At 44.3% G+C, this 15,914-nt stretch overlaps 2 protein-coding genes across 2 annotated transcripts in view; both read right to left on the reverse strand.

Moving 5' to 3' along the window:
- The window catches only part of ZNF793 (zinc finger protein 793), a 17,915-nt gene extending 15,282 nt beyond the window's left edge, over positions 1-2,633 (reverse strand). Inside the window, exons 1-2 of the mRNA XM_012730538.1 lie at positions 2,459-2,633; positions 1,241-1,381 (exon numbers count right to left, since the gene is read on the reverse strand). The gene's annotated coding sequence lies outside the window, so the exon portion shown is untranslated. The remainder of the gene's footprint in view (positions 1-1,240; positions 1,382-2,458) is intronic.
- Positions 2,634-9,143: 6,510 nt separating this feature from the next.
- LOC101637719 (zinc finger protein 585A) overlaps positions 9,144-15,914 on the reverse strand; it is a 10,311-nt gene continuing 3,540 nt past the window's right edge. The window contains exons 3-5 of the mRNA XM_012730506.1: positions 12,910-13,036; positions 12,406-12,498; positions 9,144-12,005 (exon numbers count right to left, since the gene is read on the reverse strand). Of these exons, the coding sequence (XP_012585960.1) occupies positions 9,670-12,005; positions 12,406-12,498; positions 12,910-13,036 (2,556 nt within the window). The 3' untranslated portion in view covers positions 9,144-9,669. The remainder of the gene's footprint in view (positions 12,006-12,405; positions 12,499-12,909; positions 13,037-15,914) is intronic.

Genomic DNA, 15,914 nt, shown 5'->3' on the forward strand with positions numbered 1-15,914 from the left:
CCCTCAGCAGTGTACTTCATCGATCTGCCTGTTCTGCTCCCCGCTCTGTCTCTGGTGAATCCTATCACCCTCCGCATCTCTAGCCTGTACCCCAGTTCTATATGAATAAATATTTTTTTTAAAATTTAAAAAAAATTTTAAAAAGTGTATATAAATGCATAAATGTACTGCTCTTTATTGTCAGAAGGGAACACTTCCAAGTAATTCCTTCAAATCAGAAAATACAGTACTTGGAAAGCCCCTTCCTGGTCACTACCCTGCCAAGGGGAATGAGTCTCCCCACGTGTAACATCACAGATCATTTTAGCCTGATCCTGAACTCCAAGTAAGTGAAACATCCGGGAGGAAGGGGGAAATGTGTGCCTCTGTGGGAAAAAAAAATTGAGTTCTAACTACGTGGGTAGTTTTCTGTCTTAATTAAAATTAGTTAAGGAAATATGAAAGGTGGAAGGAAACAAGATAAAGAAAATTTTTGCCTAGAAAAACTAGGGTACAGGCCAGAAGTGTAGGGTGGTGAGAGGATTCACCAGAGACAGAGTAGGGAGCAGAACTGGTCAGTTTACTGAAATACACTGCTGAGGGGAGCAGTGGGTGAGACAGGAGAGGTCTGCGGTGACATGTGGGTCAGCAGACCTGGATTACACTCAGGCTATAGTAATGATAACGCTAAGGCACAGCCCCTCGGCCACTAGGGAGGTCCCCATTTGTCCCTGGCCATCTCAATCACCATTAATTTGACTTTAATTTACATGAAGGAAAAAAATGTGATTTCAATGAAGAGCAGTTTCTAAAGTAGCTTTAGTTTGTGTTTTGTGATGGTAGTTATGGTTTTAGCTTTATTGAACTGTCCTGCTGGGATTTTATAAAGAACGGATAAATGGAGGTCAAACATGTTACACCTAAAATATACAGGATGAACCTAAAGATTTTTAGAATACAGTAACTTCAACCTCCAGACCGTTTCTTTTCCTTATAGCATTTATTTTCTTCTAGACTTGCTGAGATGTAATTGACATCTCAGCTAACATTATGTAAGTTTAGTGAACATGAGGATTTGACATATATTTATTGCAATATAATTACCCAAAGAGGAATAATTATACCCTCTGTCATTTCACGTAATTACCTTTTTTTTTTCTTAATGGTGAGAACAAAAAATATTTTACTAATGGCACCATCAGATCATTTTATACATGTTTTCAATGTTTGTTCCTTCAGCTAAATCTTTTACAGTACTTACTCAGTAAACTCTTTGTTTTCCAACCACAGGTAAAGTCACATCTATCTTAGCTGCCATGGAATTAGTCTAGGCTTCCAGAAGCCAGGCTCACTCTTGGTATGCTGTTACAGAGAGACATGTCATTACCTTTGTAGAAAGAACCTGAAAGAAAATATTAGAAGAAATATGATTAGATCCTTGGCAAAAGCAACAGTAGTACTTTAATAATTTAACAGTTTAATAAGCTTTACACTTGATCTTTTCAAAGTACTTTCATTGAAATGGCAAATAATAAAAGGTAGTTGGCAGGTTTCAGCTTTGGCTACTCTAGCTGGGGAGTGTCCCATGGGTGAAGTGTGTTCCCATTATGTAGGGGTACAGCCCCAAATCCTCGACTCTAACATCTTAGTTTTACAAATCTCTTTAATGCCAACACCTGTCATGCTGCCTAATCATAGATACTATGATTTTCCCAACCTAGAGCCCTCAGAACTTCTTGTACTCACTGACTCACTGATGAAACTCCCATATGTACAAATATGACCATAAACACTTTTTTTTTTTTTTACCATAAACACCTTTAATCAGGGACTGCTAAGCTGGCAGATTCATTCTGATGATCAAACAGTGAATCATTCCTCCCCTCCCCCTCACAAAATAACACTGATCCCCAGTGTTTTTCAATGATGGGAATAATCGCTGATCCTCACAGTCCTACCTGTCCCTCCAACTCATCCCGCTAACCCATTGACTATCTACAAAAGTCCAATCAATAATACCCTCAGGTCCCCACCACGGATGATAGGAAGTCTTAAACTAAAGCGTTTCTCTCACAGATGCCCACTGACCCCACCTCACCCTTCAGCCTCAAAGCTTCCAGGATCACTAGTACAGGTACCCAAAGTATTACTGCCCACAGATTAGAACTTCCCGTCACTGACTCTCAGGCATCCAATCGCAAGCCCTGAAGCTGTTCCCGTCTGTGTTCCAAGATTCCACTTGGCCTCAGACCCCTGACGGCCCCTATAACTGACCTCCATGCGTCCGACCAGTGAAAAAAACCCTTTTACTGATGCCTACATATTCCCCACCCATCTTCTCAGAGACACTGCCACTGAAGCCCACAAACCTTTGGCCTCTTCCACGGACACTGCCCCCATCGGCCCCGCCAGGAGGATCCCAAGCCCAATCCCTCCACTCCACAGTGCCCTCGCCTCTGACCCTGATGGGCACCCATACCGTCAGTGAGACCAGTCATCCGGTCACCACCCTGCGCAGGTCCTGAACTGTCACTGCCTCCTTTTTTGACCTATCCCATTTATCCTGGATCCGCGCCGATAACCCGAGATCGAGCGCTGTATTATGCCGCCTCGCCACGGTACAAGCTTCCCAGCCCCAGCGGTCGATGCGCAGACTCAGTCGCGACTTTGAGGCTGTGGCCGCTACTTGGCAACTTTCCAGAGAACAGGATTCTGGGTTTTCTGAACTTTACGGGAGGCGTGGTGGCCACGCCCACCCGTCTACCTCTAGCTGGGGGGAGCCATGTTTAAACCTGTGCCGTACGACATATAAATAAGCCCTTGTTAGGCCCGAGGGCTAGGCTCGCTTAAGATGGGGAGCGATCTGGGGCCCCTGGCACGAACGCGGTTGCCAGTCGCGGCCGCTCGGACGCCCCAGCCCTCCCGCGACCCACATGGCGGCGCCCAGGCCTCGCCGCCGGGACTCTTTGTCTCCCGCCGCTCTGGCCGTGAAGTAAGATGGCCGTGTAACTTTATAGCTCGGATTACATGAGTGGGCGCGGCCATCTCCTAGGAGACGCTCCCGAAAAGCAAGGTAAAGTTTTTGGGGGGCTGCTCATATCCTAACTGCGTTAGGAATCGCCTTTCCCTACAGGAGCCTCGGCCACTCTGAGAAGGGCCGGGGTCTCGGGGAGGGGCGGGGCCTAAAGGGGCGGGGCTACCAAGGGACGTGCAGGGGCGCAGGAGCCGCCCCAAATTCTCAGGGGCTTATTAAAGTGTACAATGCAGAGGCCTTATCTTAGGCCAGGAGCTGACCAGGAAATGAGGAAGTAGACCTGGGTGGGCTGGGAACCAGTGAGCTCATTTGCTCATTTTACCCTTGTGGGCAGTGGGGTGGGCAGTTGCGTCTGGGGGGAACTCGGGGAGGTTTTGTGGAAACCTACTCCAAGTTGTCAGCTCCAGGGCTGGGGACGCTGAGATAACTGTTATAGGGTAGCCCCATTGTGAATGGGGTGGCCTGATTGTGGGTCCTCACCTGTGAGCTTACAAGGGACTTAATGATGTTACAGTTCCTGTGACAGGCACACACCAAAAGATTAATAAAGGATTTATTTACAAAAGAGGGGAAATGAAGAAATGAGTAACTCCGGGAGAAAGGAAAAGAGAGAAAATGTGTCCTACCAGTGTCTCTTGGGCTGGAACCCCAATAGCACACTGAAAGTGGGCAAAGGCCACAAGTCTGTTTATATACCAAGCCTGGCTGTTTGACCCACCTTCAGTTCCCAGCAATCCTCCCTTGGGTGGTGACATTATGAGACTGATAGTCTTTGGTGTCCTGGATCACTTTGGTCTGGGTTGGGGGTGGGCTCCATAAAACCAACTTGGGGAGTTTGTTCAGGACATCCTCCACCCAACATGTTTACATCACCTCCATTCCTCATTGTTGAGAGCTACTTCCAGCCTGACTTGGGGCAGGTTTCAGGCAGTCAGTCTCTAAATACATGCAGTATGAAGCCATCCAAATAAATGATGCTTGTGATGGCCTGAGACAAAATTGATTGTAAGTAAAATGGTGATAAGATTTTGACCATTTGCTTAATGAAAGGGAGAAATGCTGAACTATTTTAACTGTTTCAGAAGTATTATATTCAATCCTTATGTAACCTTCAACAAAGCACACAGTGCCTTGCAACATTTAAGAAACAAAGGGAAGTCAAGTCTTGAGGAAGCCTTCCTTGTTTTGGGGGCAGACAGTGTTTTTATTTTCAGTGGCACAAAGTCAAAGACAGGTAGTGGCTTTGCTGCGAAAGCCATGCACCTGGGTAAAGAGGGCTTCCCCCCTCCCCCAGCTGGTTTCCTTCATTACCCACACTGTACTGGGTGTCGTCATGAAAATGTCATCTTGCCAGTTATTAAACAAATCAGCCAGATGAAGAGGCGAGATCCTTAAAGGCTCTCCTTCCTGTTAGTAACAGTAAGGCATTTCCAGGTTGCATCCACTCCCCCAGCTGGGATTTTTATTATGGCCATGCTCCATTTCACTGTGGGTGTCCAAACTTCTCAGAAACGCTGGTGGGCCCAGGGGTCTTTTCCTGTTTCTTCTTATCTTGCCGGAACAGCCAGGCAGGCTTTTGAGAGTGAAACCAGGAGACAGAACTACCCCTAGCTGGAGGGTGGTTGAAAAGTAAAATGTTGGCTTGCTACAATTGAGGCACCCCAGACCTTACAATCCCATAGAGTATACTTTTAATTTTACATTATTAATATTAAATAAAGACATAAAAATGCAAAGAAAATGTGCCCGATACTCAAAATATAAAAAATACATGTTTGAATATAAAATTCATTTTATTTCAGATAGAAACAGGTTATAAAGAATATACAATAAATGATACTACAGTGTTCTCTATATTTAAATGTACAATATTGCTATGGTATATTATATGCACATATAAAAATAGCTAATGTACAAACCTACACCTATGTATGTATAATCTAACATGAAGTGTTTTTTCATGTGTAATTTGTACATGGTAAAATATACTTTTGAGTTTCATCCATGTTGTAGCTTAAGTCATTCTTTTGCATAATTTATAAGGCAGTGGCATTTCACTGTATAGATGGATAACTTATTTACCTATTGATTAACATTTGGTTTGTTTCCAATCATGACTACAATATAATACAATTTCTGTGAATAGTAAGTCCAAAGAGGTGCCATTTTTAGGCTAAGTATCGCGGGGTGGGATTATGGGCTGAAGGGCAGATATAAGGTTATCTTTGTAAGAATTGACCTATCTGTGTCTTACATGTATATATCATCTGCAGGGCATGGATTTTTACTCCTCTACATCCTGAGGACTGGTATTTTGTGGTGTTTTTCTTTTGGCTTTTCTAGTAGGTGTCAAGCAGTATCTTCCCATGGTTTTCAGTTGCATCTTCCTGATGAGTAATGATATCGAGTATCTTTGGATTTGTATCTTGTACAACCCGAGGGATAAATCTCAAATTTATGACATTAAATGAAAGGAGTTACACTCAAGAAGAGATACATACATAATATGAAAGAACACTTAGACATTATAGAAAAATTAAAACTACACAGGAATTGGATCTGATAGATCAGTGATAGGATTGAGGAGAGGGACTGACTAAAAAAGGTTAGAAACTTGGGGGAGTTAGGAACTGTTTTGTCTTGATTCCGTTAACAAGATTGTAGGCATTTTTCCAATCTCAGAACTGTACAGTAAAAAGGGTGCATATTACTGTATGGAAATATACCTCAGTAAATCTGACTTTAAAAATAAGTCAGTACCCATTCTGTGGGGGTGGAGTGGGGAATGGGATCAAAAACGGGGGAGGGGAAGGGAGGGAAATGCACGGGACTATGGTGGTGGCACAGGGGTGATTTGGTGATGGGAAACCCGCAGGGATTACAATTGAGATGGAAAAAAAAATGTGCAAAATGATGTAAAAATAAACTTTTTAATAATAAAAAAAATAAGTCAGTACCCTAATGTTATAAATAAATACAGAATAACTGAAACTGCATTAGCCAGGTGCTCATACCAGCCCACTTCAAATAGTAATAGTGACAACAGGCCATCCTCACTGGTCTCCAGTTTCTGCTCCCTCAATGTGGCCAATATCCTGTCACGCCATTTTCCATAATTTTTTTTTAAAGATTTATTTATTTATTCATACAGAACTGGGGTACAGCCAGGAGGTGCAGGGGTGGTGAGAAGTTTCACCAGAGGAAGAGTGGGGAGCAGAGCAGGCTGATTGACTAAGTACACTGCTGAGGGGAGCAGCGAGCGGGTCAGGAGAGGTCTGCCACGCCATGTGGATTCTCCAGGGCTGGGGATCGAACTCACACTGAAGCGGCTGCTGCCAGCTTGCAGTGCTACGTCCTAGCCCATTGCGCCACCGTGGAGGGCCCTATTTTCCATAATTTCATTTTACAAGTGAGGTAACTGAGGTTGTTGGCTTGGTCCAAATGACCTCAGCGGATCAATGTTGGCATCAGGATTTGAACCCTCATACACAGTGCACCCTTTTTTGCCTGTGTCACTCCTTGTCTAGTAAACAGGAAGCTCTGTTTATGGTTTTCTGAGCACCTAATATCCTCCCCAGCCCACTCTGGGCCACTTGCCTGGAGGGGTTCATGAGTCTAGGGCCTCATCCTCATCTCTCCTCCAGCCCTCTGGTCTTCTGTCCTTGCAGAAAGTGAGAACACAGAGAAGCAATGTTGAGGAACATAGTAGCCACCCTGAGAAGCCTCATGAAGAAACAGGCAGTGGGGAATGGGCCGTCATGCTAGGGAAGCCAGTAGATAGTGGCCACCACCAGGATTTAATGGAGGGGTCACAACACTGTATTAGTGGGTAACTGTTTCAGTGTACACTGTACTGTGCTGTACTGGTTGCTAATGAGGGTCCTTCAGAGAGGCCAAATAGCGAAGACTCAAAAATGCAGAGGGGCAATAAGGAGTGTATGGCGTGTTAGCTGCCATTGCCCTCACCTGGGGGCAGGGAAGTTCAGTCAGACATGGCTCCATGGTTGATGGGAGAGCCCCACCGTGACAGACAAGCAAGGGGCAGGCTTGCAGGTAGGCCTGCTACAAGGGCTGTGACAGCATTGGGAGACAGTAGTTGGTTAGGCAGGCAGACCTCCACGCCATGTTGAGGATTGGAGTTAGTGGCCATCAGTCACCATTTTGATGAAATGGAATAAATGGGGAATGTGCAGGTCACCAGACTTTGTCATTTGTGGGATGAAATAAGAGATGTTATGCTGGAGGCAAACTGTAGAAGAGCTAATGAGGAGGTCTCACAACTTCCTGTAATGCATGAGGAGTGATTCCAGAGTCAGGTGGAAGGGGGAAAATGGAGGGTGCCTAGATATGGTGAAGGGGGTCAGGGGGACATCTCCAGAAACACCCCTGAGGGATCAACAAATGTTGTCTAAGTTGGAGGATAATAGTGGATGATGAAAGTCCAGAAACTGGGGGCCTCTCTGGTGGCACAGTGGGTTAAGTCTCAGCACTGTGAAGTTACCTGCAGCACCAGTTCAATCCCCAGCTAGCGAGCTGACTGACATGGCACAGCAGACCTCTCCTGTCTCCCCGCTGCTCCCTCGGGAGTGGATTTCAGTAGATCCACATGTTCTGCTCCCCACTCTGTCTCTGGTGAATCCTCTTGCCCTACTCCCTGCACCTCTGGCCTACACTCCAGCTCTTGTATGCATAAATAACTAAATCTTAAAAAAAAAAAAAAAAGTGCAGAACTGGAGGAAGGAGAGGACTGGTGGGTCCTCTAAGCTATAGCTCTAAGATTGGGTGCACATTAGCGGACCTATGATAAGGTGGAGAAGGCGGCGCTGTGAAGGGGGGAGGTGAAGAGGAGCTAATGACATGATGGAAAGTGGGGTAATAAGAGGTGTCACCAAGCCCTACCCCATTTGGTTCCATGAGCCTCGGCTGGCACCAGCCTCGGTTCCGGGCTGTGGTTCAGAGGCCGGCGCATCCTTGCAACACCCGACTGTTACCCACTCTCCGCCAGCTAGTGTGGCCACTGCAGCGTCTAAGCAGACCCTCGCCCCTGTCTGGGGATGTTAATGCCCTGTTTGGACATCTAGTCGGCACTCAGCTCCCCCTTGCCACTGTTAGCTTTGGACATACCTACTAGGACATCAGTGAGTCAGGAGGTTACGTCTTGGGATAGGCAAGCTTCTTCCAGATAACATTGGGGTGTGATCAGGTGCTACTGCCATCACTTTGGGGCTGAGTGTAGTGTTTCATTCATGTCAGGGAATCCTGGAAGCCCAACATTTGAGGGACTTCCTGTGCTTTGTTCTCCCCCTTTTTAAACAGGTTGGCATCAGGTCAAAGTTTGACAGTGAGGTTCAGCTTTAGGGGCAGGAAGGAGGCCAGCCTAGGTGCAAACTGCAGTGGAACAGTGTAGTACTTGTGCCAGGCAGGGTCTCGGCTCACAGGAGCGGTCCTCATAGACATTCAAGTCTGGGGTTCACAGCCACTGAATCCTCTGTGGAAGAAGGGGGCAGGGTAGGGCTGAGACTTCAAACCAGGAGGAAAGGCCTCTGTGAAGAGGAGGCGCTGATTTGAAGGCAAGAAGGAGTGAAGCAGAGCTAGGAGAACGAAGCATGAAGGAGTGAAGCAGGGCTTGGAGAACGACACTCTTTGAAGGGGGCCTGTCAGTGCTAGGGTCTGAGGCAAAACCAGAACTGAGATGTCTGAGCACACAGGAGGAGAGTCCTCAAGGGTTGCGTGGCATGACACGACACACTGCACAGATGCTGGGCTTTGTTTCAGTATGTTATTGACTCATTACTGTGATTAAGGTCAGGCTACGGAGACAGGCAAGTGAACTGGTAGAAGCGACAGCAGCAGGAGACAGGGGTGAAGAGCTGATGGAGGCGACCTGGAAATTCTCACCTCAGGCTTCCTAAGGTAGCTAGAGTTCCCAAGTCACCTGGGGGTTGGTGAGAGATAATGGTGGCCAGCAGTCGTGCTGTTCAACGGGAGGTCATAACAAATGATCAGGGCCAGAGGACAGTGTGCTGAGGACGGATGAGGGATATGACACTGCAGTGGTAGCTAGTGGGGTTCTAAGTCATAGTGCTAGAGGACAACAGGGAGTCAGCGAACACTCTGAGGGTTGTGCCTTTGTACATTAGTTTTTATTGTGGTATCTCTTTATAGAAATAATGGATACGGAAACTGGACTCCCACAGTTGTGCTAGCTTCAATACAAGAATAAAATCCCCACTATATTAGACAACGTGTCCTGCAATGAACATTTCACAGAACATAGGGTTTGTTGCTCTATCATACACTAGGGTGTTCTACCATCCCCTTGTTGGCATTTTTCCTTTTCCACAGTAAACACAATTATTAACGTAACACAATATTATCTTTCCTAAGCAGAATTTGGGAACAGCATTTCTTCTTGTTTTTCACTAGCAGGCTTAGAATGTGTCAATGGTCAGGATTCCTACTCAGTACTAATGCCTCAAGGTTTAATGAGACAGATGAGGGCACCCCTCATTCAGGCACCTCACAGGCCCTCCTCTACACAGTACCATATGACATTCCTTGGTATATTTCTCCTTATAATAATATACTTTTCTGCTGCATGAACTTGATGATGTATCATCACAACTGATCACACTAAAGTTTTCTCATGCTGTGTCTCAAGTGTGAATACTTTGATGCACATTAAGCACCGATTTCTGAACAAAGCCTTTCCCACAGACTACACACTTGTAGGGTTTGTCTCCAGTGTGTGTTGTCTGGTGTTTATTCAGATTTGATCGATCCGTGAAGGCCTTGCCACACTCAGCACACACATAAGGCTTTTCTCCTGTGTGAATTCTCTGGTGCACTTGCAGCTGTGATTTCTTCGTGAAAGATTTGCCACAGTCACTGCATTCATAAGGTTTCTCTCCAGTGTGAATTCTGTGATGTATAATCAGCTCTGACTTTTGTCTGAAGGTCTTCCCACATTCAGAACAGATGTAGGGCTTTTCTCCAGTATGAGTTTTCTGGTGTTTACTGAGATTTGACCTGCCACTAAAGGCTTTCCCACAGACAGCACACACATAAGGTTTTTCTCCTGTGTGAATTGGTTGGTGCACCAGGAGCTGAGATTTGGAGGTGAAGGATTTCCCACAATCACTGCATTCATAAGGTTTCTCTCCCGTATGAATTCTCTGATGAGTTATGAAGTTTGACTTCCGGATAAATGCCCTTCCACACTCAGTACACACATAGGGTTTCTCTCCCGTGTGAATTTTCTGATGCACAATAAGTATTGATTTTTGGTTGAAGGCTTTTCCACATTCGTGACATTCATACTGTCTCTCTCCTGTGTGAATTTTTTGGTGGATGTTTAAGTGTGACTTCTGGGTGAAGGCTTTTCCACAAGTGTTGCATTCATAAGGTTTCTCTCCTGTGTGAATTCTCTGATGCGTAATCAAGTCTGACCTTTGTGTGAAGGCCTTTCCACATTTAGGACATAGATAAGATTTCTCTCCAGTGTGAGTTTTCTGATGTGTAATGAGATTTGACCTGTTGGTGAAGGCTTTCCCACACTTAGCACACATGTAAGGCTTCTCTCCTGTGTGAATTCGTTTGTGCACGTGGAGCTGTGACTTGGAAGTAAAGGATTTCCCACAGTGACCACATTTATAAGGCTTCTCCCCTGTATGAATTATCTGATGTGCGATCAAGTGTGCCTTCTGGATGAAAGCTAGTCCACATTTCATACAAACATAGGATTTTTCTCCTGTGTGAATTCTCTGATGCACGGTGAGTGCTGACTTCTGAGTGAAGGCTTTACCACAGTCACTACATTCATAAGGTTTTTCTCCAGTGTGAATTCTCTGATGTATAATCAACTCTGACCGATAGGTAAAGGCCTTACCACATTCAGTACATATGGAAGATTTCTCTCTAATTTGAACTTTCTTCTGAGTGATGAGATTGGAACTAGTATTGAAGACCTTCCCATATTCGGCACATAGAAAGGGTTTCATTCTTGTGTGAATTCGTTGATGAACCTGCAGTTGTGACTTAGAAATGAAAGATTTCCCACAGTTACTGCATTCATATGGTTTTTCTCCAGTATGAATTCTTCGGTGAGCAATCAAGTGTGTCTTCTGGATGAAGGCCTGTCCGCATTCAATACATATATAGGATCTCTCACCGGTATGAATTTTCTGATGCATCTTGAGTGTGGACTTCTGTGTGAATGCCTTGCCACAGTCACTGCATTCATGGTGCCTCTCTCCAGTATGAATTTTCTGGTGAATACTGAGATCTGAGTTGTAAGAGAAGCCTTTCCCACATTCACTACATTCATAGAGTTTTTCTCCAGTATGAATTCGCTGATGTCTGAAGAGAGAAGACACTTGAAAAAAGGCTTTTCCACATTCGCTGCATTTATAGGGTTTCTCCCTAGTATGGGTTCTCTGATGTGTACTGAATTCTGACTTTTGTACAAAAGCCTTCCCACAATCAATACACACATAGAGTTTTTCTCCTGTATGAACTTTCAGATGTACTTTGATTTGTGGCTTCTGGGTAAAGATCTTTCCAAATTCTGCACATTCATAAGCTTTCTCCCCGGTATGACTTTTTAAATGTTGAAAAGGTACTTGTTTATAGCTAAGAATTTTCCCACATTGATTATGAGTCCATAATTTCTCTTCTATTGAAGCATACTCATGGTCAGTAAAGGAAGGATTTTTACCATATTCAGTGATCTTACTATTGTTCCTTGAGTCAAGGATTCTGTTATGACTGTATAAATCTAAATTTTGCTTCAAAGTATTTCCAAGTAAGTCATGCTGATGGGTTATTTTTAGATAAGGAATATTTGGGTTCATAGGATTTATTTTTATAATGTCTTTATATTCATAATCCCTCTTTGTGAGCAACATTTTCTTGATGAAATCAACATTCCTTAAAGATTTCTTTTCTTTTTGCTGATTGCTTTCTATCTGTTCATCAATCTGCCACAACTCTTCTAGAATGAAATACAACAGAATATCATTTGTAGCATTCTTTTTCCATTCAATGTAGAAAAATGCTTTTGTAGCAATTCTCTATTGTAAGATTAGAAATCCAAACTCTCCTCAAATGAGAAAGGGATGACTTTAACTAAAAGAGCAGCTAGCGGGGGTGAGAGGGGAAAAGTCATACGGTTCATCCAGATGGAACAGAGAAAAGGGGAAGGGTGAATGAACCATTTGAAGAGAAAATTGTTGATTGTAGACAGAGAAGATACTTGGGACAGAATTCAGCAATTAGAGGAAATAAACGTTGTAAACACTTAGCATCAAGGAGAGAAATGGAACAAGTAAGAGTCTTTCTCAAGACAACCGAGAATTGCCCCTCTTGCACCTGTCTGAGTCATGCTTACTCACCTGCACAGTTCTGACGTGGACTCTTAGCCTGTGATGTCCATGGCTCCTTTCCCTGCTCCAACATGAAGACCTTTGGTTCAGGAACTTGGTAACCTGTTCAGGAGAAATGATAAGGTGCTGGCGTCCAGCTAAGTGTGTTTCAGTGCCCTCCAATAAGTCTTGCTATCCAACAAGGCTTTGTTTTCTAGAAAAAGAACCACGCATGGTAGGTTCTCAAATAATGTTTGATGATATCACTGATGAGAAAAAGAACCTGGTCAATGAGGAATGAAATGACATTATCAAGGGCTTGCTGTCCTTCCATGTCATTTAGTTTAAAGTCACAGTTTCTAAGAATCTGAATGACACTAGTGAGGAAACATGGTATCTCTGAGAACAGAAAGGGCCCAGAGTCTGCACAAATCAAGACAGAACTACCGTATTTCAGATGTCTCGTGGCATTCAGTAATTAGGAGCCAATATTCACCAGAGCCTTCGCACACATGTGCAGGTGACCCCACTTACCTACTGAGAGTAAGTGGCTGTATGTCTCCAGCATCACATCCCGGTACAAGCTTTTCTGAGCAAGATCTAGGTGCTGCCACTCCTCTCTGCTGAAATCTACGGCCACATCCCTGAAGGACACGGATTCCTGTAAGAGCACACTCCTGTTCAATGTGAGCAGTCAGCTGTGGGCACGGGAAGTTGACATGAACATTTTCAAACAGCGCTTAGAACTCAGTTCTATTTAAAATATATATGGAATAGAGAAAAAACATAGAGAGTAACAGAATCAACAACTTAGGAGAAATGGGTCACTTTCTCAAAGTCACAACTATCAAAACTCAATTATTATAAGTAAACCGATAATCCTATAACCATTAAATTTAACTAGTTATAATTGAAAGCTCCTGAGAAAGAAAGTGCAGCGTTAAGAGTTTTACTAAGGAATTCAATTGAGTAGTCAAATCACAATTAGTCTCATTTTTACATAATTCTCTTCTGGAAATAAAGGGGATACATTCCAACTGATTCTGTGAAGCCAGTTTTACTCTGATACCAAAGTTGGACAAAGACAGAATCTCTCAGGAACAGATATGCAAGCATCCTCAGTGAAATAGTAGCAGATGGATCCAGTGATGAATGAAAAGAATCATGTGTCACAGTAAATGGAATTTATGGGGGGATTCTCTGTACTGTATTTCATACCCTATGAATCTGTAATTACTTCAAAATAATTTTTAAAAAAAGATTATTTTGCATACAAGAACTGGGGTACAGGCCAGAGGTGTGGGGAGTGAGAGGATTCACCAGAGACAGAGTGGGGAGCAGAACAGACAGATTGATGAAGTACTCTGCTGAAGGGAGCAGCCGGGAGACAGGAGCGGTCTGCAGCGCCATGTGGGTCAGCTCGATAGACAGAGTGATTAATTATTGAGAAGGTAAAACTGATATCAGGTATAAGGTCAGAGAAAAAAAGTCTGTTACCAGTTGTATGTAACTGTAAACTGGTTTCACAGGTGAACTGTAAGGACTACAGGAAGAGGACGGGGTGAACACAACAAATAATTTAAATTATATATACTGAGATTTAGAGGATAATACATTCAACCACATATTCTAGACTGTTAGATAAATACCTATCATGGAGATGACAATTCATGTCTTATAAGTAGTGCAGGACACTCTGAATTTAAGGGAGATGATGAAGATGCATGAAGGTCAAGGGTAAAGAAAATATTAAAGCTGCTGGGCTCCTGTCTTAACATTGTGCAGTTTAAAAATGATCTTTTTTATTTCTTTAGCTAATTGATTTTAAAGATTATAGTATACTTCTTTTGATGTGTTGTTTCTGTTTCTGGGGCTTAGAATATTGTCACTTCATTGAAAATATCCCCTATGTGGGCCCTCCTTGGTGGCACAACGGGTTAAAGCACAGCACCACGAAGTTGCCTCCAGCCACTGTAGCATGAGTTCGATCCTTGGCCAGAGAAGTGACCCATATGGCGCAGGAGCCTTCCTGTCTCCCTGCTGCTCCCAGCAGTGGATTTCAGTCGATCTGCCTGTTCTGCTCCCCACCGTGTCTCTGGTGAATCCTCTTACTGCCCCCACACCTGGCCTGTACCCCAGTTCTTGTATACCTAAATGTATGAATGTAAAAAAAAAAATTAGAAGATTCAATTTAAAAGATGACATAAAGGTAACACTCAACAAATCAACCAGCCAAACAAAAAAGAATTCCAACTTTCCACATTGCCAAAAAAACAAAGCAAACATACAGAGAACATCACAAAAGATACATAATGTGTATCATCCCTCATCCTTGTGGATGATTGTGGACCTCTAGTGGGTCCGGGACCTGGGGCGCTTGTGAAGGATGACCCAGAGGGATGACTGCTGTGTCCAGTGTGCAGTGAATTGATATTTTGCAGCGAATCTTTATTTTGCAGCGACTCCACATTCTCAAGCTGTGACACTAGCGCACTGACTTTATCTGGACTCTCTCAAGCAGTAACAGCAGCATACTGGCTTATGCTACCCTTTATCTGGTGCTCTCATTCTCAGAACACCCTGGTCAGCCCCAGATGGCGGAGCCCTCGCACACACCCAGACAGTTCTCTCAATAAACTCTTTTGCTATCTTTCTCAGATGTGGCTGCTTGCTCGAATGACCTATTTTCTCACATTCTTGGAGCCCGGATCCGGCCCTCGAGAGCGTCCCCTAAGGCACATGTGCTCTCACACGCCTCTTGGTATTTAAGCCCAGAAGCCAGTCAAGGTCATGCAAGAGCTCTGCCAACAGATGATTTTCCTTTTTCACTTTCTTTTAACCTGTTTCTAAAATTGCAGTTCTAGCTTTCTTTCTTGGTTTTGAGGGAGTTTTTGCATTCCTTTATTTTATTTTTTTAAGATTTATTTATTTATTCATAGAGAACTGGGGTATAAGCCAGAGGTGCAGGGGCGGTGAGAGGATTCACCACAGACAGAGTGGGGAGCAGAACAGGCAGATTGACGAATTACATTGCTGAGGGGAGCAGCGGGCGCGTCAAGAGAAATCTGCTGCACCAGGTGGTGACCTCCAGGGCCGGGGATCAAACTCTCATTGAAGTGGTTATGGCCAGCTTGCAGTACTGTGTCCTAACCTGTTGCACCACCAGGGAGGGCCTACACTCCTTTACTTCTAATTGAGAGGAAAAGTAGCCTGTGATAGCTGAGAATTCACCCTTGTAGCTCAGAGTTCAGTAAAGCCTCTGGGCTGCTGGCCAGGCAGGATCAGCTAGGCAGTGGTGGCCCACACAAACCATAGTGCACCTCATCAAGTGAAGATCATTCTCTGACCATCACTACACAGACCCAATATTAGAACATCATTCAAACCTCCCCCTTTTCTGTGTTTTCTTCCCCATAGAACTGGGGTACAGGCCAGAGGTGTGTGTGAGGGGGTGTGTGTGTGTGAGGACTCACCAGGGACAGAGTGGGCAGCAGAACAGGCAGATCCACTGACATACACTGCTGAAGGGCGCAGTGGGT

The sequence above is a fragment of the Condylura cristata genome, unplaced genomic scaffold (genome assembly GCF_000260355.1).
Source record: "Condylura cristata isolate star-nosed mole 26May11 unplaced genomic scaffold, ConCri1.0 scaffold00028, whole genome shotgun sequence".
Taxonomy (NCBI): domain Eukaryota; kingdom Metazoa; phylum Chordata; class Mammalia; order Eulipotyphla; family Talpidae; genus Condylura; species Condylura cristata.